This window comes from Corylus avellana, chromosome 5 (genome assembly GCF_965113065.1).
Source record: "Corylus avellana chromosome 5, dhCorAvel1.hap1.2, whole genome shotgun sequence".
NCBI lineage: Eukaryota > Viridiplantae > Streptophyta > Magnoliopsida > Fagales > Betulaceae > Corylus > Corylus avellana.
Genome location: NC_142494.1, coordinates 9,569,449 through 9,592,229, shown reverse-complemented (window position 1 = coordinate 9,592,229; position 22,781 = coordinate 9,569,449). Strand labels below are relative to the sequence as shown.

The following is a 22,781-nucleotide window of genomic DNA, read 5'->3' as shown; positions in this document are numbered from 1 at the left end:
GTCATCACCAATCACCCAAAGGGAGTGTGATCTGCCACCCATGGGGAGTTGACATGTAAGGCTCCCAAAATGAATTTACTAAATGTTAAATCGGAATGTTCTTTGTAGCGTCTTCAAATGCATGAACTACTAATTTACTTGAAGTGCCACCTGTATTAATAAATATAAATTAAAAAAATGGTTAAATGCAAATTTAGTACTTAAGGCCAAAATCAAACTGACTCCTCGGTTTCAAAAAGTGTTACAAGTGGTACCTGTTATTAACTAAAAAGCCCATTTGGTACTTTTGTCAAGGTTCCATCCATTTTTTTAACTGAAATCCACGACACCTCACTTAAAATTATGACACGTGTCATTTGTGCCACATATTATTGCCAAATCAGAATATCCTATGATGCGACTCTGTATCACATATGATTTTACAAACTTCATTTTGGTCCCCTGAATTTTCAGCCGATTTTACAAACTTCCTTAAACTTTCAAATCTCTCACTTTGGACCCCTGAACTTTAATTCGCTCTCACTTTGGATCCCTCTGTTAATTTTCAAAGTTAAACTCAAACGGTTTGACTTTTTATGCCCATTATACCCCCACCTAGTCCACTTGAAATTCCGAAAATGCCCAAAACTACAACACCCACCCCCAACCCAAAACAACATCGTTTTGGGCATTAAAATTATATTTTTTTAAAAAAAAAAAGAAAATAACCCAGCTCAAAACGATGTCGTTTTGAGCATTAAAATTGTTTTTTCTCTTTTAAAAAAAAAGGCACAATAAAATAAAAATAAAAAAATCGGGGTGGCTCCAACCACCCCATTTTTGGCCAAGGGGGTGGTCCAGCCACCCCAAAAGGCCAAAAACAAAAAGGGATTTGGTGGTTTTAGGCTTTTGATGGCCGGACCACCCCCAAAGGTCTGGGGGGTGGTTTCGGCCACCCCCTACATCCGGTATGGGGGTGGCCAACCACCCCCAAGGGAGGAGGGTGGTTCGCCCACCCCCATGCCGGCCGTAGGGGGTGGCCAAACCACCCCCAAGCCCTTGGGGGTGGTCCGGCCACCCCTAAAAGCCCAAAACCACCTGATCCCCCCTTCTTCTTTTTTTTGGCCTTTTGGGGGTGACCAGACCACCCCCAAGGGCCTAGGGGTGGTTCGACCACCCCCAGACCGGCCATCCAGCCACCCCCCTTGACCAAAATTGTGGTGGTCCGGTCACCCCATTTTGGCCAAGAATGTGGCTAGAGTCACCCCGATTTTTTTTTTTTTTTAATATTTTGCCTTTTCTTTTTTTCTTTTTTTTTTTTAATTTTAAAAAAAAATAATAATAATAATAATTTTAATGTCCAAAACAACGTCGTTTTGGGCTAGGTGGGTGTTATAGTTTTGGTGCTCAAAACGGTGTAGTTTTAATGTGGGGGTATAATGGGCATAAAAAGTCAAACCGTTTGAGTTTAACGTTGAAAACTAACAGAAGGGTCCAAAATAATAGAAATTGAAAGGTCAGGGGTCCAAAGTGAGAGATTTAAAAGTTTAGTGAGAGTTTGTAAAATCGGCTGGAATGTTAGAGGGCCAAAGTAAAGTTTTCCCTAAAAAAAATAATTAAAAAAACTAAATTTTACACAAACCGAAACAAAAAACAAGATTAAACCACCCAAATCGATTGATAATATGAAGTGAAAAGTTTTTTTTACCTTGGTATCTTTTTCTTTCACCACAATATAAAACTGGAGCCTTCAAAATACATTAACAATTGAAATACACTAGTCTCTCTTGAATACAACAGTACACAAGAAATACACATAAATTTGCCTCTATAAGATTTCACCCAACGACTCAAATCCTAACAAATGATTTTAATTTGCACTCTCAAGGAACTAACATGCTAGTCTATAGAACAAATGTTTTACAAGTAGAAAGAAAATTAATATATAAGTCAACGATTTAGTAAGTAAATCACCAACGAAACTTAACTCATGCAATAAATCCAGTTTAGTACTTTAGTTGGAAATAATGTAGGAAGATGAACGTTTAAAAAAAAAAATTCGAGGGTAGTTATCAAATATCATTAATATTTAACATGAGGTTTTGGGGCAAATTATACTTAATGATAAGAATAACAGTAATTATGCTGGTGTGGAAAACAATACATTAGAAGGCAGTTGATCAGCACATAATTAGGAGAAAACAATTTGTAGTTGTAAGATAGAAAATCATACTGATGAAGTGTATAATATAATATTTATGATTATACCTATTTGTACCCATAACCCTCTTACGATGAGGTTCGCACATTCCGTTGGCCTTCAGGTACAACACCGGTGCCCCGATAAGGTACAATAACCAACCACCACTATTTGTCCGACGGGATCTAACTCTGGGTGATCTACACAGCTAGCAATGCCACAAGGCATGACCGCCATTCATCGATGGCTGTGCCGATCAGTTTTGCCATCATATTTAGAGTAGAAAACATTAAAAATACATGAGTCATTGGGTCAAATCCATATACTAATGTGCACGTACCCAAATGTTGCGTCAAAATGATTACAAACCCAAGTACAACCTTTTAGAAAGAAATAAAATTCTTGGTGAAATAGATGTCAATCTTCAGGGAATGATACACTAAAATAAAATTTCTATTATTATGCAGAAAAATAAAAAATGACTTGGATGTTGTTTTACATATTTAAGCTATTATTACTCAAACTCTTCTTCTTTTTTCTATGGTAGTATTCCACGTAATAGTATAATTTTCAGTTATGAAAACATAATTTATTTCATGGGTAATACAATAAATAACAACGCATACTTAAATTAGCCTTTTTAAAATATTAAAGCTCGCGACAAGCACGTCAAATACGTATACACACAATTTATAGGTAAATCCGTTTGGCGTTCTTATGGGTGATTACTTACCTGTATGTTAAAATCCAAATTCTCTTTCCAAAAGGTCAAAACTCATTGTTCTGCAAATCCATCCTCTAATATTACCCACTCTCCTAAAACACAAACCTTAATTACACTTTAAAACCCTAAAACCTGATTTAGTAGTGATAATTACTAGCAATGGCTGACTGATCACTCGATTCCCATAATCAATTTTGGGCCATTTTCATGTCCCAATTCTCAACTTTACCAAAATTCACTCGTGCTAGAGCTTAAGGTCCTAAAGCTTAAGCTCACAAATTTTCTCAATTTTCATGCAACCACTTAGCTTCTCATTATTCTCACAATTAGCTTCTTTTATTTATTGCTTTTCATGCGTCATATCATTTGTTTTCTCTCGGACCAAGTAGCCAAGGAGATGTGGATCTTCCCATTTATTCGAAGAGAATATTTATTTGGATACTTATGTAGAGAGCCTTGTTCTACTGAATGTAGCTAACACCGTGATAGTTAGCTCACAAAGAAAAGCAGGTACTTGATGCTTAATATCGGATTATGAATCATATTACAATTTCCTATTTCAATATCAAGTTATTTCATATTTCTATTTTAATATTTGTTTTGGAAATAAATAACCTTTCTTTCTTTTTTTAGAATTCTTTGAATAATGTAACTTTGAGTTTGCTCTTCTGGTTGGTTCTTTTCCCATTTTGGTTGATGCCCATCTGCTCAAAAGTGTTCTGAATCAATCCTGTTATGGTTTCAGTCATGGGTTCTCGTTAATCTTTGCTGCATAGATAGTTGTGTTCGTCTTTCTGTTCATGCCCATTTGCTTCAAATTGTTATGAACCATCCCAAATTATTATTGGAAAAGGAAAGGCAGAAAAAGTAATTGGAGTATATGGAAGAAAAATCAGGTTATAAAAGTAAACAAGTTGGTATTGATTGGACTTTGAGCCTTTGCAAATATTTCCCTCATATTTTTTTACAAATTCAATAGATCAACCATTATAATTGTAGAATTTATCATTGACTTACGTGTGATCTACATAAATTTACAAATCTAATGGTTAATTTATAAAATGAGATTAAAAAAATATTAACATCAACCATTTTTAATTATGATATAAGATTTTAACTTAAAAGTCAATTTTTTTTTCGTCAGAATTATCACTATTTTTCATGAAATGTTAACTAACACGTTTTTATGCAAAATACTACTCAAAAAATGTAAACTTCCCAAAAGTTTGTTAAAGAAAGTTATAATGGCTAGAATGGCTGACTACATATCATCCACACTACTTTACATCGTACATGCTTGAATGTCACAAATAGATTCTTAAAAAAATGGGGTTAAATATTTTTTTTAGTATGGAAGGGATTGCTCGGCCATAGGGCTGTAAACGAATTCAGCCAAGCTGGGTATTAGAAATCCAAGATCAACTCGTTTTAGAAGGCAAATAAACGAGCCGAGCTCGAGCTTGAGCCGAGCTGGAAAACCCTTGGTCGAACTTGGCTCTTGGAGAAGGTTGACACGCTCTGGATCGCCAAAGGGCAATTTCGAGCCGAGTCGAGCCCTCGATTGGCTCGACTCAGCTTGAGCTTGAGTTAGGAAAAAAAAAAATTATTTAGTGATTTCAAGGGCTGACAAACCATGCGAGCCTTAAACGGGTAGCTCGGCCCAATTAAGGCTCGTTAAGAAATCAGGTATTGATAAAAAAACAAAAAAATCATACAATTGGTAAGGACTTCACTAAATCAAGTAAGACTCAACAATGATAAAATTCACTAAATCAGGTAATATAAAATTACATAAAGGACAATTATCTTGGGGCCATGATTCATGGGAAAACCTAAAACAAAGTAACTTACAATTGCAGAAATTAGAAACACCTAAAATTACATGCTTACAGGGCAAGTATATCAGGGCCTTAGAACATTATTAGCAGCTACCCTAAAGCTGCTTCCCTTTCCTACACATATGGAAAATCTCAAAAAAATCACAAAAACTCACTTACAACAGTTTTCCTATATCTTCCTTATACATTAGGATTGCTACAGTTAAACCCAATGTATTGGGTTCAACTGTCACATGGTTTATTATAATCAGAAAATGACATTCTCTCCTCTCGCACTTTCCTATGCAAAATAAAAGAATATAAAAACAAAACAAAAGTAAAACAAATAATATTTTAATGCTATAGGAAACTATAAAGGGAAGCTATTGTGTAGTGTATTTGAATAGGGAAGCAAAAAGTAGTTTGGATCCTTAAACTTAGGAAAAATGATCAGGTAGCTGCTGGGAATACTCTAAACAAATTACAAGCAACTTCTACTTGAAGAACAAAATTAATTTACAAACAGAAGAATTACAAATCAAATTGAAGAATTACAACTGACTAAAATGAGTCAAATGACCAAAAGGCAAAATTACTCTAAAGAGACCGCAGTCTTCGACCTAGCCGCCATCTACCCACACCACATTGCATTCAATGAAAAAAGAAAGTTGTTAAATATTTTTAACTCCCTTGCAAAATATCAAGGGAGCTTTATCACTTAAAGATTGAGTAATCAACAAGTATTCAAAAAACATATAAGCAAACGCACATAAAATTAAACATTGCAAAATGTCAAGGATATGGGTTCCACTTGCTGGTAAACACTAGTTTTAGTTGGACTTAAGTTGCGCAAATTAGTGAGACCATCATTTTCCTTAAAAATAACATGGGTCATATGGTCAAATTCGTATACTAACGTCAACGTACCCTAATGTTGCGTTCAAAAAGTGGCAAACCCAAGTGCAACTTATCGCAATTAATAAAATTTTTGGTGAAACCGAGGTCGATCTTCAGAGAATGATAAACACTAAGATACAATCTTTATTATTGTGTAGATAAATAAATAAATAAATGACTTGAAAAAAAAAAAAAAAAAAAAAAAAAAGGTAGAGCAGCGAATGACACTTAAATTCCATACCTAAACCAAAATAATTAAAATTGAGTTAAGAGAGAAAAAAGTTGATGCAAAAACATTACAAGAGCCCATATCACTCCTAAACGGAAGATAGAACAATTAACACTAACTAAAAAAATAAAGTTAATTGAGCATGAGTTTGATCAAAACCTTGATTCCAATAATATGTTACAAGAAAAATTAAGTATTAAATAAATTTTTGAATCATAACAAATCAAAAAAAAGTAAGTACTTGATATACTCAAAAAATTATAACAATAAAAAAAAAAACTAATGAAAGTGAAATATTTTTTGAATTAAAAATTATTCTAAACATTTTATTATTAATCTATGAAAAACATATAATAAAAATACTAAATTTCACCCTAGCTCTAAGTAATTACGAAAATAAATTTGACGATGAAAGTGTCAAATATTAAAACAAGAAATAAAATAAAAAATAGAAGGCATGGATGAGACAAAGGTGTCCTTGCATTTTCAGGATCTCATGATTTGCGAAGCTTGAACAAGGTGTGCCGCAGCAGCAAATAGTGGAACGTGTGGAACCGCTCCACTTTCGGCGTTCTATCCTCGACCTTGAAAGCAACATCTTCAGTGAATGTTGTGACTATGTATATAAGATAAGAGAGAACTCGACCTCCTCCCTGGTTCAAAAATGGGTTTTTCTTACTCGGGTGCCCCCTATCTATAAACTAGATAATTGAAAGCGGGCTTTAGTCCGAAGGAAGACAAGGAACCCTACTACCTGGGTTTGGTCCGAGAATGAATGAAAAAGATTGGCTCTCGATATGGCTAGGCAGTCAATCAATATAGATTGATCCGAAATTTTATTCAAATCTAATATAACACCTATGGGTACATAATAAATGAATTGAATCGATTTTTTTTAATGAATAAATCCGATGGCAACTTCAAATATGGAATGCAAAGGGATCAAATAAGAAATGATACTCTGAAATATAGAACTATAATGAAATATATCCTCTTTCACGTCATGGGCATTTTCTGCAGGGCTTGTCTTCTTTCTTCTTGCTGCAAAAACAGGGAAGCCATTAAAGCCTTCAAGTTTCTTTGGTCGGTAGGCAAATTAAGGCCTTCTCTTTGCTAAACATTCTATCAACTTATGCAAAAAGTAATTTTTTAAGATCAAGTTTAGTGATTAAACAGAATTTTACAATTAAATATTGCAGGCAAACGCACTGCCGTTGATTGTAAAATCAAATTCTCAGCAAAAAAAAAAAATCAAAATTCAAATAAAAGAAAATAAAAGGGCCTGCTGGAAAAACAACTAGTTTTGCATATCAGTAGGCAGTAGGGATATCATGGCATTATCCCTAGCCTCTTAAACGCCCGTCACGTCACGTCTGCCTCTTTGAATCAGAAACTTTTCTCCTTGCGCGTTGCTTTGATTGACGGTCAACGTTCAAACAAAAACTTGCTCAGCACGGGTAAAGATAAACAGCATACGCACGCCCGTGCAAAAACTTAAATAAAAAAAAAAAAAAAAAAAAATTTTGCACGCGACGTGCATGCTTTTGTTTTACCCAAACTTTGCTGGATATATCGTCTCTGCACTCTGCACAGTGACACAACAATGGCCGGGAGTCCTCCAGTTGGTCGCATGAAACAAACAACGACCCCACCTGCTGCATTTCTCTCTAAACAAGCAAGCGGTCTCCTCCTTTTTCGCTCATCGTCTTTTGTAGGAAAAAAGAAACAGACAATGTCAGACTGTCTCCCGAAGGAGGTTATCACCGACATCCTCTCACGATTGCCTGTGAAGTCGCTCATGAGATTCAGATGTGTTTCAAAGGCATGGTGCTCTCTAATCTCCACCCCCAACTTTATCTCCACCCATCTCAATCGCTCTCTTTCCAACTCCCCACACCAGCCCTACCTCTTCGTCTGCCATTGCTGGACTTTGCACACCGTCCTGCTTTATCCATCCGATCCAGAAATAGAACAGAAGGGTGATTTCTTTGCAAACCCATCAGATCGCATAGAATTGCGTGATCCATCTAACAATGAATATTCCTTGCACTTAGTTGGCTCATCTAACGGCCTACTTTGTCTTGCCACTCTGAATTTCGATAACGAAGTTGGCTTATGTGTTCTCTGGAACCCATCCATTCAAAAAGCCATCTACCTTCCCAAGCCTAATCTTGGATTTGACCGTTCGTTAAACAAATCATTTGGCTTTGGGTATGAGCCCACGACTGATGATTACAAATTAGTGAGGCTTGTGTATCCAGATACTGATTATATTGGTTTCAAAACTGTTCCACCTCTGGTTGAGATTTATACGCTTCGAACCGGCATATGGCGCTCTCTTTCGGCCCCTGGTCCTCCCTACATCACGAACACGTGGTGCTCATCGATTTTCACAGTTTTCCTGAGTGGGGCAGTCCACTGGCCCGCACACACTCCACGGCGTCGTGGCGTCTTTCGCAATGTGATTGTGTCATTTAATATGAAGGAAGAGGCCTTTGGTGAAGTGGGTATGCCTAAAAGTTTACAAGACCTGGAAGACTTGAACGTTACTCTGGCGCTACGTGATGGGTTGCTTGCACTTGTCCCTTGTAACGAATTTGGCAACAAGGCGTCTCATTCCGTGTGGGTGATGAAAGAGTACGGAGTGGAGGAATCTTGGACTAAGCTGTTTGATGTTCGCATTGGGGGATTTCACAGGTTGATAGGCTTTACAAAGAGTGGTGAAGTGCTAGCGCACAAGGCTGCCTGGTTGTTTTCTTTTGGACCAAGTAGCGGAGGATATGTGAAGGATTTTCCCATTCATCACCTAGAACATATTTATTTGGATACTTACGTGGAGAGCCTTGTTCTACTGAATGTAGCCGACCGAATTCCAAGGCGACTGGAGAATTCGTCTGAAGAAAGCAGGTGTATATCCTGTCCAGAAGGTATACTATAAACTTTGGCATAAGCAAGAGTAAATAATCTATTGATTCAATTGTTATGATGTGCCTTCTATTCACTGTTTGGTTGATACGTTCTTTACTGTACTCCTACTTACAAATTCTGCAGCTCAATTCAATCATTTTAATTCTAGGGTTACAAACTTACAAGAGTATTTTTAGGAATTTCACATTTTTCTGTAGATATGAATTATAAACCTGAATCAAAAGTTTTAATGTGTATATTTTGTGTGAAGAGTCGTCGTCTCCTTTGGCTACAAAAGAAAAGTGAAAGTGTGTACTCCCTATTTTTTAATGTTTGTGAAGGAATTCTCATTAGTTTTTGTCTATTTTGCAGAAGTGAATTGAGGGAAAAGAAGATTTGGTGAAATGGTTTTACACCACCTTGGATGGAGTCGGTCGATGAAGTACAAGGAAGAAATCTCTGTTTTGTTTTCTTGGATTGCTTTTGTTGTTTTAGTTTTCTTTGTTGCTTTACTTTCTTGCAAGATTTGAAAGAGTGAAAAGGGTACTAGAAAAGAAGAATTCTCAAAGGTTTTCAGTGTTGGCTTTTTTTGCACTTTCAATGTGAAGGGTTAAAAAAGAAGGAATCTCATGCTCTAAGTTGTTTGCTCTGATGGTACATCAGTTTATTCCTCCTTTTTGAGATGATTGTATCATGCAACTGTGAAAAAAATACTAGATATCAGAACATATTTTTCCATTAGAAAAGCAGCGATCCTGTTGTTGGTGAACTTTGAAAAGATCCAAAGTCTAATTCTCCCATTTTAACATAGGTAATTGTTAACATTCAAGTGGTGAAGGCCTTGGTTTTGGAGGTTTGCTCCCTTCAAGGTTTAAGGTTCAACACTTCTTGGTGCAAACAATTCTTTAGGGTTACACTTCTTAGTGAAAAAGTTAGAAATATATTCAGTTCCGTGCAGATAAACTTTCGAGGGTACAGTGCACGAAATCGAGGTTTACTCTGCAAGGATGGATTCGAAGGGTTTTGCCTTATAGAGGTTCCGATATAAAAAAAATAAAACATAGTTAAGTGTTAAAATATCTTGTCCTCTAGTTGATTTTCATCTGTTATTGAGTGATTGGAGAATGAAAGCATCTTTTTCAATTAGCAACAGTTGTGACACTCATAACCGGTGAACTTTGAAAACTGTGGATGTACTCTCGATTTGAGTTTCTCGTAGGAACTGAAGAGATCATATTCTTAGAATTTTCTGAACATGCCTCGTATTGAAATAGGGAAGCATCCAATGCATATTTGAGATAATGGTAATGATGCTCCATTATGTTTGATTAGAGTTATTCTGGATGGCATCTATGACATTATGGGAGTCACATTCCAAAATGATATTTTCTGTTCTTATTATCCATAGTTTTCTTGTAGCTCTGTAATGCATTTTCTACCTTATTTGATTTCTTTATCATGCCTTAATTTTTATAACACTACCAAACAATGTAATACAATTTCCTACAATTCAATAGAACAAGATGTAACCCCAATTCTTCTCTCACCAACGAACTAACTGTTTAGACGGCATTTAGGGCCCGGGCCGCCGGGGGATAAGCATACTGCCCGCCGCCAATCTATGTACGAGCTGGGACAAGCAGTTCCGATCTTCGAACAAAAGCCTTGACAAGTATTCTTACCTTCTCCAGCATTAAGGAAATAAAAAACGACAACAATAAAAAAGAACACAAGGAAACTACAAAAAAAGTAATCCTCCCACCATGAAATTGGTGAAGACCTCGGAAACGTGATGTAAAATGAAAGGATAAAACACTGAGAGGATACAAATGGGTCTGGCTAACACAAAATGGCCAAAAGGAAGGAGGTATAATACTGCAGAGATTGCAGCAAAAAAGAATGAAGCAGTAAAAAACGTGAGAAGCTTCAATGAGTTTTCCAGCATGAATAATGTCGTCTCGTTATATGGGGCTGTCGTTTGACTTCTATACTAACGTTGGTCGGAGCTATTCTAGTGGTTCTACGATAGGTGTTGTCTGGCAAAATTCCTTCAGGGGGCTTGAGTACAGTCTGGAACCTGATTGTTATAAGCAGCACAACCACCACCAACAACGCCGCACGCATTTCAGTTGAAATTCGTTTTATAAACCAATATATATATTAAAATGGATAAGCTATTCGGACAAGGTATACATTCATAACGACATCATCAATTTGTATGATAATTGTATAGAGTCTACTAATTAAATAAGTATCATTATTCTTTTTTAAAAGACAAATTGACAATCACCATAATTAACCTTGATTTCATTAATTTAATAATCCATATTATGCATGGGACAAGGGTGTGAATCGCAGTGATGACATGTGCTGCCCAAAATGGAGATGAGAGAAATTCTCTGGCCATAACGAATCCAATCTCATATTATTAGTGATAATGCAGTCAATGTTAACACACACGTCGTAGATTTAATTTACGCCGTTTTATTTAAAGAAGAGCCGTAAAATATGATGGGGAGGTCAACACATTGTTTATCTGCATGTAAACCAGATCCTGTTTATTAAGGATTTAAGTTAAGCCGGTTGACTAAAAAAATGTAGAATAAAATATTGGGATAGAAGTACAATTTGGATATTTGTTATTTTGTCCTCTTTTCGAAAGAATTTGGATATTTGATATTTGATATAGTGAGACTTCTGAGATTTATTACACAGTAATTTCAAATTTTCTAGATTTATTCCTTTTAACACTTCTATGAGTTCAATTTTTTATATTTCTATGAGTCCATAATCCCTCACGTTTGTTTGCTTATTTTTTAGCAATAAAAGAAGTTGAGGGATTGTTAAAAACAAAATAAAAACGAGCTAGCTGTAATGCTTGCCAGCCTATGAGTACGAGGGTAGGGGTTGTTATATTTTCACTACAAAAAACTAATTTGTTTTTGACAGGCCATCAGTGGCGAGGCGTGTCATTAGGAACGTGTGTGGCAGGTGAAAAAATTGGGTGTCACTAACGGAGCTTTAGTAACATGTCAATTGTTGACACGTCACTCTTTGGTGACGTGTCAACAATTGGCACGTTCCTAAAAAATTTATGACGATGCGATTTTGACAGGTTACCAAAATTTGTTGACCTGTCAAATGTTGCCACGTCAAAAAAAATTTTTGACGAGTCAAACTTGACACATTTCAACTTTGGTGACGTGTCAAAAATTGCCACATCATCGAAGGTGACGTGGCAAATTTGACATGTCACCAAAATGGTAACGCGTCAAGTTCAACACGTCAAGAAATTAGTAACGTGTCATCAATGTGACACGTCACCAAAGGGTAACACAGCAACTCTAACACGTCACTAAAGTCTGCTAGAAAATAAATTATTATTATTTTTTTTTTTTCTACTCCCCATATTTAATTTTCGAGTTTTTCGGGGCGTTATACCCAAATTTTGGAGTTGCCGCACCTGATAGACGAGTTACACATCTACTACAACTACATTAATCAATATCCATCGATCCATCAAAAGAACTATTAATTATCTATCAACTATCACAAATAATCAATAACCAAAAAAGATTTGTTAAAAAACAATCAAACTGCCTCTATTATCACAAAATAGATCCAACTATATATCAACAAAACATATAAAATATACAACTTTGTTTACGAATACAACAGCAAAACACTCCAACCAAATCAGAGTCAGCGCCATAAGCACCACCCGACCTCTCCGCACTAGCTTTAAATGATAAAACAAACAACCAGTCAACAAACATGATAAAATCTACAAATTTGATGAGATAAGATTAAACTGGATGACAAAAGGACCACAAAGATACAAAACCAAAGACATCCATAAGATAACAGGGCAAACTTTTAGAGATACCTGGCCAAAGACATGCAGTTGGACACACTCACAAGTCACAACCACCAACTCAAATGATAAATATATACACGGACAAACAATAAGTCCATTTGGAGTTGTACAGTTCCTAACAGCAAGTCCACGAACGATCTACACCTGTTTGTGTCTTCCTTCGTACTCCTATACTTCGTTATCTAACTCGTGTTCATAGCGTTACAACATATATAAGGAACAAATATATAAGAATTACCCTAAAAATGAATAATTAAAACTAGGTTAATTAGTTGTTTTGTTTTTTTCTTTTTCATTTTTTTTTTTTTTTTTATAAATTCACATAATCTAAATTTGCAAAACCTAAACAAAATTAAAACCACTACAAATTTTAATGCATTTGGTATGGGGTCCCTAAATTAAATAAATCTAGGTTTGTTGTTTTGCTTTTTTCTTTTTCATTTTATTTTATAACATTTACATAATTTAAATTTGCAAAACCTAAACAAAATTTAAACCACTACAAATTTAAACGCATTTGGTATGGGGACCCTAAATAAAATAAATCTAGCTGAGTTGTGTTTAAAATTTAAACCACTACAAATTTAATGCATTTGGTATATGGGGACCCTAAATTAAATAAATCTAGGTTTGTTGTTGATAAGTGCCAAATTTTGCATATTTGGACCCCTTTATTTACATTAGTTAATCCTTTAGTTGTGTTGTTATTTAATATTTTGTGTTAGTTTTGTGTTTTTTGTGTTTTGTAGGTCATTAAAGAAAAATTACAGCTTTAAAGGGAAAAATGCAAAGTTTGGAAGAAAGTATACTTTGGGAAGACCTAGATGATGCGGTTAAGTCTAACCAAATCCAAAGAAAAGGTTAGATCGGATTAAAGATCAGATTAGATAAGATTTCGGATCAGATTCAAATTCAGATTTTGTACACGTCTCAGTATTTTGACCGTAACTTTCTTCTCAAATATCGGATTGAAGTGATTCAAACGGCATTGGAAAGCTAGTTCAAAATAATACAATTAGTTGTGAAATAGGATTTTCCTAATTCAGACGGTTTCTATGCCAAAGTCGCCCCGCAATTAAAGGACACAAATCTGGACGAATCTTATTCCGATTTCAGACTTCTATTTTGACTGGGAGACAGACCTCCGAATTATCTAGGCTTACTTGGGCTTCTAGGACTTCCCTAAGCCTATAAATAGACTTCTTTGCATTCAAGAAAAGACACACAAGTCCAGAGAGCAAAATTCTACAGCTTTTCTCTTTAGTTTAGTTTTTCTTTAGGTTTAGGTTTAGGTTTTATTTTATTTTTATGTGGAGCTAAATTCCCAACTAAGGTTGGGGATGAAGCCTCACCGATGAAGAACGACATCACTTTTATGTAAGTCTTTATTTATCTGATTTTATTGGGTTTAATATTTCAATTGTTTTACTTCTTTTCAATGTGTGGAGTGATTCTTAGATATCTTTTGTGATTCAAGGATACACTTGATGATTTAAGATAATTTCATATAATTGATTGCTTGAATATCCCTTGTGATTTGTTCTACGGATATATTTGATGTTTCAATTAAGATTGGATATCTTTTGTGATTTACGGATACATCTGATGATTTAATTGATATTGGATTCCTTAATTGATATTGGATTCCTTTTGTGATTTGTGCGATTAATGGATATATGAGATGGTTTTGATTAATTGTTTGAAGCATAGTAAAACATATCTAAGATTTTAATTGTGAGAACTTCAGATTAATATTGATAAACATAGAGTATGTTGTTATGATTCGGTGAGTGTGGATTCCTAAACCATAGTCTTTACCTTTTGTTTTATTTTATTTAGTTTATGTTTATCCTTTAATTTTCAAAAATCAAAATTCAAACCTTTTTGGAACTAGGTTAGGATTTAATTAGTTTAGATTTAAATTGTTCTTTCAAAAATACAATTCTCCGTGGGTTCGACCTCGCACTTGCAATCCATTAAACTACAATCGATTCGTGCACTTACGAGTTAAATAAATTTGCACAACAGTTGTATTTGCAAAACCTAAACCAAATTCAAAATATAAACTAAATTCAATATATAATTTCAAACAAATTACATAGCATTAAATATATAATTTGCATGCATGTTCATGTATAACAATCGTATGTACGTACTATACCTACCATCTATGCAAAAAAAAATGAAGATAAAAATCAAATGTTTAAAGCAAGTACATATATACCTAATCAATGAGGAGCTAGAAGGTTGGAGATGGACATTGTGAGAGGCCGGAGCCAGGGCCGGCTCAATGTATTGGGGGCCTTAGGCGAAATTTTGAAGTTGGACTTTTTTTTAAAAATATTTAAATATTAATTAAATAATATTTATTTTAATAATATTATTATATTTTTATAATATTATTATTAATATTATTATTATTTTCATTCTCATTGTTGTTTTATGACTTTTAAGTTGAACTTTTAATTAGTTACCCAAAAAAATTGATGTGGCATACTTGTTTTTTGGAGTTAATTGGTCTTATTTTACAATGAGCTTATTATATTGTGGCCTTATTTTAAAGGCCTTTAATTTTTATGGGAAAAAAATTTTGGCCCTTATTGAAAAAAAAATAAAAAAAATTAGGCCTTAAGTTAAAATAAAATTAAAAAAATTTTTAGGCCTTATTAAAAATTTTTTTTAGGCCTTATTAAAAAAAATTTTGGGCCTTTCTAACTGGGGGCCTTAGGCGACCGCCTCTGTGGCCTAGCCATTGAACCGGCCCTGGCTGGGAAAAAGGATCCTCTCCATTTTAAAATTCCTAAATTTTCTCTATTTAGTGCATTTTGAAAGGTAGTATTGTCCAAAAGTTTTAATGATGATAGTGCATTAAATACAGTACTCTTCGAAATGCACTAAATTGAAGAAATTGAAGGATTTTGAAATGGAGAGGATCATTTTCCCCTGGCTGGAGCTAGAGAGACTATAAGAGGCCGGCTGGAGCTATGGTTGCCGGCGGTGAGAGGTACGTCCGGTAGGTTAGCTCGTAAGGGAAAAAAGAAGAGAGAAATTGCTTTTGCCTCCAACCTGTCTCTACAGTGACGGTGTACGCAGAGAAGGAGAAGATCAAAATGAGGGAGAAGCACGGGGAAGGAAGTTATGGCGCGGGTGGGGGTGGGGGAGGAAGAAAGAATGGCCGTAGGAGAGAAAGAGAAAAAGGAAGGAGTGCAGCGCGGGGGAGGGAAAGAAAAAAGAGGAGGGAAGAAAGAAGAGGAAGTGCAGGCCAGCAGCTAGGTCCCAATGTCCATTGGTAACGTGTGTCCAGCTTGCACGTCACCAATGGGGTGCGTGTGCCATGTCACTAATATGTTAATTCAAAAAAATGACCAAAAAAAAACTTAATTTGTAAAATATTTCCCACCCCTGATATATAGACATAATTATATCTATTAATACTCAAAATCAAACCACATTTTGATTTTATACTTATATTTCTACGGTAAAAATTAAAATGTGTTCGCGCGTACAATTTTGTTTTGTGAGTTATATATGTTCTGCATGTGTTGTACATTAATCGATAGAGATCTTTTAAGGGTTAAATACTTAATATTTCCCTGGGGTTTATGAACTTTATTTTTACCTTTATGGGGTTTCATTTTTATCACATGACCTCCCTGGAGTTTTGATAAAGGACCAACTTAGTCCATCCGTTACTTGACTGTTAGTTGATCGTTAAGACTGACACGTGAACCAATCAGATGTTGACACGTGGCACCTAATTAATTTTTTAAAAATTAAAAAATGTAGTTTTTTTTTTAAAAAAAAAAAATGGGAAAAAAATTGGGAGCCACCCCCAATTTTTTTCCTTTTTTTTTTTTAAATACATTTTTTTAATTAAAAAAAATTAAATAGGTGACACGTGTCAACATCTGACTGGTCCACGTGTCAGTCTTAACGGTCAACTAACGGATGGACTAAGTTGATCCTTTATCAAAACTCCAGGAGAGTCCTGTGATAAAAATGAAACTTCAGAGGGTAAAAATAAAATTCATAAACCCCAAGAGAATATTAAGTATTTAACTCATCTTTTAATTGTATGAATTGTCCATGCATGTTTTTTTAAAAAAATTTGGATGCCGCGTGCTATTTTGTTTTACCCTCTATTATATGTTAAGTATTAAGTTACCATATGACAGCAGATTTCATCACACATAAGTTTTTTCACTTTTTGATAGATCTAATTAAAAATTAAGGATATATATCCATGTGAATATATATCGACGTGTCTACGGTCCACGGAAGCGTGTCTCTCATATGTTGTACATTGGGCTTGACTTTGACGTGTTGGGGTAACAAAGCTGACTGATGTGAAATGGTTTAAAAAAAGTATTGAAGTTGAGAGTTGCAGAACATCAGTTGACGTCTTGGACGACGGACTCGTGCGTATGAAGATGTGAAAAAGGTTCAGACAAAGTATTGAAATTGAGTTGCAGAACATCAGCTGACGTCTTGTACGTTGGACTCGTGCGTATGAAGATATGTGCGTAGTTTAGCTGCAACGTATTGTTAAAAAATGTAACCAAATATATATATATATATATATATATATATATCCTTCTACGTAGTTCTCTTAGTCTGTCTCATTCCAACAACTTTATGATTAAAAGAAGAACAAGTTTGAGTTAAAAATAGAATGGGCATAAAAGACAACTTGTTCTCTCTCAATCTGTTCCGTAGACTAAGAGAACTACGTAGAAGGATATATATATATATATATATATATATGAGTAATGATACAATGCACGCGGCGTGCGTGGCACGCCCACGCACGCTAGTGCAAAATTATTATTATTATTATTATTATTTTTATTTTTTTTTAAATAATAAAATAATATAAAAAAAAAATTTGTGCCTGGCGTGCATCACTGTTGATGCACGCCAGGCGTGCATTGTATCATTACTCTCTCTCTATATATATATATATATATATATATATAAAGTAGTTCAATTGGTTGGAATCACACTTAATAAAATGGTTGTCACTAGTTCGAATTTCCATTTCGATGATATAATTTTTTAATAACATGTTTCTTTTACAATTGTAAAAATTTAGGGTCTCCAAGAAGTAGTTCAATTGGTTTGAATCATACTTAATAAAATGAAGATCACTAGTTCGAATCCTCATTCAAATAACATAGTTTCTTAATAACATGTTTATTTTACAATTGTAAAAACTTAGGGTCAAGGCCTTAAACATGTTTTAGGCCTAGCAGTTTGGTTTCCTTTTAAGCTCTCTCAATCTATCGCACGCATGCATGCAAATATGCCTCATAGGTTTTTGTAAACCTTAATTAGCCGGCCCTATAGCTTTTCTAATTTTTCCGAATTTTATTTCTTTTCCTATTCAAACCTTAATTAGTCTGTTTATAAGAAGACGATGATGATCTAAGGTTGAGCTCACAATTAATATCTTTGATATAAATGCTATTCTAATTTTTATTTTTTTAATTAAAAAACAAAAAAGAACAACTTATATATATATACGAGTTGCGCTAATATTCACGAACGTTAAATGAGCGAGTCGAGTTTTATACGGGTATATATTGATCGTTCATTAATTAAGTTAATTAGTTTCGTGCCCACAAGCTGGAATTAATTTAATAATTAATTAAATAAAGTAACGTGTCGATTTTGACACATCATCAAAAGAGTGACATGTCAATGTGACATGTGACCACTTTAGTAATGTGTCAATTTGGCACATTACCAAACGGGTGACGTGTCAATGTGAAATGTTTCAATGTGACACGTCACCCGTTTTGTAACGTGCCAAATTGACATGTTACCAAAGGGATGACGTGTCACATTGACACATTACTAAATGGTAACGTGTCATATTAATATGTCATCATTTGGTTACGTGTCATTTTGGCACATTACCAAATGGTAACGTGCCAAAGTGACACGTCACCAAAAGGTAACGTACCAAAGTGACACGTTACCAAATGAGTGATGCGTCACCAAATGATGATATGTTAAAAATGACACATCACAAATAACTTTAAATTCAAATTTTTTTTTTTTAATTAGTAACGTGCTAATTGGTGACACGTTGCCATTTGTTGATGTGTCAAATTTGACACGTCGCCATTGGTGACATGTCAAATTTGACACGTCGCCATTGGTGACATATCAAATTTGACACGTTGCTAAAGACTTTAGTAACGTGTCGGAAACTGACACGTCAACATTTCGTGACATGGCAAAAATTCGTGCACTTCGACAAATCACTAATCCTGCATGTTTTGTATTGTTTATAAATTGGTTTATTCGGTGTTTAGGATATCATTTTATGTTTTTGAGATTTTTGGTAGTTCGTACTTATAGATTTGATAAAGAATTGAAGAAGCGTGAAGAAACTGCTGAAAGAAGACAAGCCTAAGAAAAAACCACGACACAGCCAAGTGTGCTAAAAAAAATATATGAAAATGAATAAAAACACAGCCCTAGATATTGACAAATTCTTAAAACAACATTGATTTTTTTTAAAAAAAAAAATTTGGGAACAAAATTACTTTTTGCTTCTTCATCTAAATACACTCTACAATAATTTCTATAGTGTTCTTTTCTTTTTCCCTATACTATTAATTTTTTTTTTTTTTTTTTTTTATAAAATACATGTTTATCTCATCAAAGTCAACACACTATATATTTGTTCTCAAAAGGTAGCTCAATCGGCTGAGACCATGTATAATGAAGCGGAGATCACTAATTCGAATCCCTTTTCCCCCTCTTATGCGGACATGTCAAGAAAAAAAAAAAAACATTATATATTTATTAAGGAGTAATGCTACTAACACTCTCATTCCTTCATGCACTTACATTCTTATACGAGTAATTCAAGAAGTTTCTCTTGTGTCTTCCTTAAGTTCCTTCAAGATTGATGTGGCTATTAAAATCAACATTTGATCAAAATTCAATAATGATCAATTACAAGCACAATGGTAATTTTAATAGTCACATCATTCTTGGAGGGACTCAAGAGGGATACAAGAGGGACTTGTAGCATTACTTTCCTCACACACCTTTAGATGGCTCCCACTCTTATCATTAGATCAAAATCTAGTAGTAATTTATTTCAAATCTAGTGGTAAGAGCAAGTGGCACATAAGGGTGTACGAGAGTAAGAGCGGAAAAATGAGAATATGTTTGACTTCAAAAATGTAGAACAAAATACTAAATGTAAGTACAACGTGGATATTTCTTATTTTTTTTCCCTTCTCTTTCAATTTTTTTTTATCATTTTTATATTGTTTCAGACTGTTCATAATCCTTCACGTTTGGACAAAGCAAATGCCTTTTGTTTCAGACTGTTCATAATCCTTCACGTTACCAAAAAATAAAATTTTTGTAGTGTTTTACAAGTTTTTCCGACATTAAGGGGAAGGAAATAAGATTTATGGAGTTTGATGTTAGTGCCCAAATAATATGTAATGCATGACAACCTATGAGGCGTCACACCTAACAAATCAAGCGTAATGCATGGTTGTTAGAATCAGTGGTGGAATCGGGATTTTGGTTCACAAGAGGCAAAATTAAAAATAGATCTTGATGAACAAAAATTGATTAAAAACATTAAAGAATACAACTATTGAAATAAATAAGCAATTTAACAAAATTTATATTGTATAAAGCATATATATAGATGTAACTTAAGATTTATTTTATTTACATCTAGCGTTAATTTATTCATTTGTCATCAACAATATCTCATATTGTGAAATCGCTGCATGAGTTTTTTCATTGTTGATAGTCATGATTCTTGAATCTATCATTCTCAATGCACGTAACTAGACAATTATTCATCTACTGGTCTTCCATTGGTTACATAGACTATTATTAACAATATTTATTACTAAAAATGCTATTTCAACAATAGTTGTTGCAAGCGGGAGAATTAAGAGCAATGTCACCAATATGTATATCTATGTGTATTTATTAAATTGTTCAGAAGAGGCATTACTAATAGTTTTCTTTATAGGAGCATAATTAGAATACATGGAAAAGATAACACCGTAAGAAACTTGTTGAAGCATTTTTTGGATCTAACAGTTTCCGTTTGGGGTGATCTTCACGTTCTTCGAGGCATCTCTAATCAGCGACCTTTGGGCTCCTACAAAATAATAAGAGCGTCAAAGGGATCTACGGGGAAGGCCCCGTAGACCCTCCGATGCTTAAGTTAGCAGACGCATATGGGGTCAAAATGTAGCCAGAACTAGCTATGTATTGAGAAATAATGACCGATCCCCTTTATTGATGCCTAGTGTTCCCTTTTATAGGGTTTTATCTCTGTAATTGCTTCCTTGATCTTCTCCATTCAAATGATTGAAGAATCATTTGAGATAATGGGGAGATAATGTGAGGTCGTTGAGATAACGTAGGACTTTATGAGATAATTAAGGGTTGTTGAGAGATAGTGGGACCCATAGTGGATTTTATCCCCAACAGTTACCCCCCGATTCCCATGGCTGACTTGTCCAGCTGGTCGGGCATCGAGAATCTTATGCGTATTTGCGACCGAAGCCCTGGAGCTCACGGAGGTGGCACGGATAATAGGACTTTTTGGGTTGATCAAACTGCTAATCATTTCATTTGCTTGCAATGATATTATTTATGCGTCACTCCTAGCAATCTTGACAGTAATTTATGAATTACTTGTGATTGCTCGGTAGAGTGCTTTTGGCTAAGTGCTAGGCCTCAGGAAATGTTTAACCTTTTTCGAACACACCTTCTTTGCAAGATTTACGTTCCTGATAGGTTATTTGTTTAACCTTTTTCGAACACACCTTCTTTGAAGGATTTACGTTCTTTACAGGTTAGTTATTTAACCTTTTTCGAATACATCTTCTTTGAAGGATTTACGTTCTTGACAGGTTAAACTTAGAAAGGTGCCTTAGTTATGTTTCCCGAGTTTGATCTCGGGAAAGTTTTTTGGGAGTGTCTCCTTTAGACTCGGGAAAACTTTGGATGTACTTCCCTTTTGACTCGAGAAAACTTCGGTTGTACTTCCCTTTTGACTTGGGAAAGCTTTGGTTGTTTTTCTCAAAAGAGAATGAGTTATAGTCTCTTCGACTGTGTTCCTCGCAAACGTCCTCGGGAAAGCGCCTCGAGTATCTCGCCGAGTTGTTCTCGGGGAATGTCTCTCGGCTATGTTCCACCGATGAGCCTCTTTTGGTTGAAGTGTCGAGCCGCTCACTCCTGTTATGTTGCCATGGTTTCTTGGGGCTAGTCCCGCTTCTCCTACATCATGTCAAGGAGTAGCTTGAGGCTTTCATTATTGCACTTGAGCCGAAATGCTTCTTGATCCAACCCTGGTTGGGATGACTGCCTCATTTGCGCTCACCAAGCCGTTTCTTCAAATTTCAGAGATGATCTTCAAACTAGATACCCCCCATTCTTGGATATGTGACTCTCGGGATCCTTTTGTTCGGATTCCTAGAAAATCTCGGGATTACGTGAACTTTTGGCAAGATCCGGCGATAGTGAGCGAGGGTGAGGCGATCATGGACTTAGTAGGGAGCGGCTCAGCGAAGCTTGGCCTTGGTGTGGCAAAGCGATGCTCGGCCGTATGAAACTATACGCTCTTTGATCATGTTCTTGTAAGCCACCAAAAGCAAGTTCCGCTTCTTGGAAATGAGCTTCCTTTGTCCACCATGATACCCCATAAATTGTGAAATGGGTTTTCATAAGCTCAATATTTAGAGCAATTAGGAAGCCAAGTTTCTTCGCATCTTGGGATGGAACTCCATAGTGTGCTCGGGGCTCAAGGCTTTAGTAGGCAGAGCGTCTTGTTGGCAACCATTTAATTGCAGCTCGGGAACAAACTCCTCATACATTGAACTTTTCCTGCATGTATTTGATTATAAGATGCATATAATATAAAATAGAATATGTACCCCGTATTCTATGTGGCAGGAGTGGCATCAGTGATGTTACACTTAAATTGAGTAATAAGTTTAGTGGATAGGAGTTGCTCTGGTCGATACTTCCTGGCTGGCATTTGCTCATCTTTGTGCCCAGCCATTTTTGGCATGCCTTCACGCAAGCTTTTACAACAAGCCTTGGAAGAGTGAGCGTTAGCTTGGGGCTGAGTCGATAGTATGTCTGCCGAA

The 22,781-nt window shown here is 35.2% G+C and overlaps 1 protein-coding gene across 1 annotated transcript; it reads left to right on the top strand.

The window, feature by feature from the left end:
- Nucleotides 1-7,578: 7,578 nt before the first annotated feature.
- On the top strand, nt 7,579-9,305 carry LOC132181805 (F-box/kelch-repeat protein At3g06240-like). Its single transcript, XM_059595035.2, has 2 exons — nt 7,579-8,773; nt 9,126-9,305. The coding sequence occupies exons 1-2, from the start codon at nt 7,579-7,581 to the stop codon at nt 9,134-9,136; spliced, it is 1,206 nt and encodes a 401-aa protein (XP_059451018.2). The 3' UTR covers nt 9,137-9,305.
- Nucleotides 9,306-22,781: the final 13,476 nt, after the last annotated feature.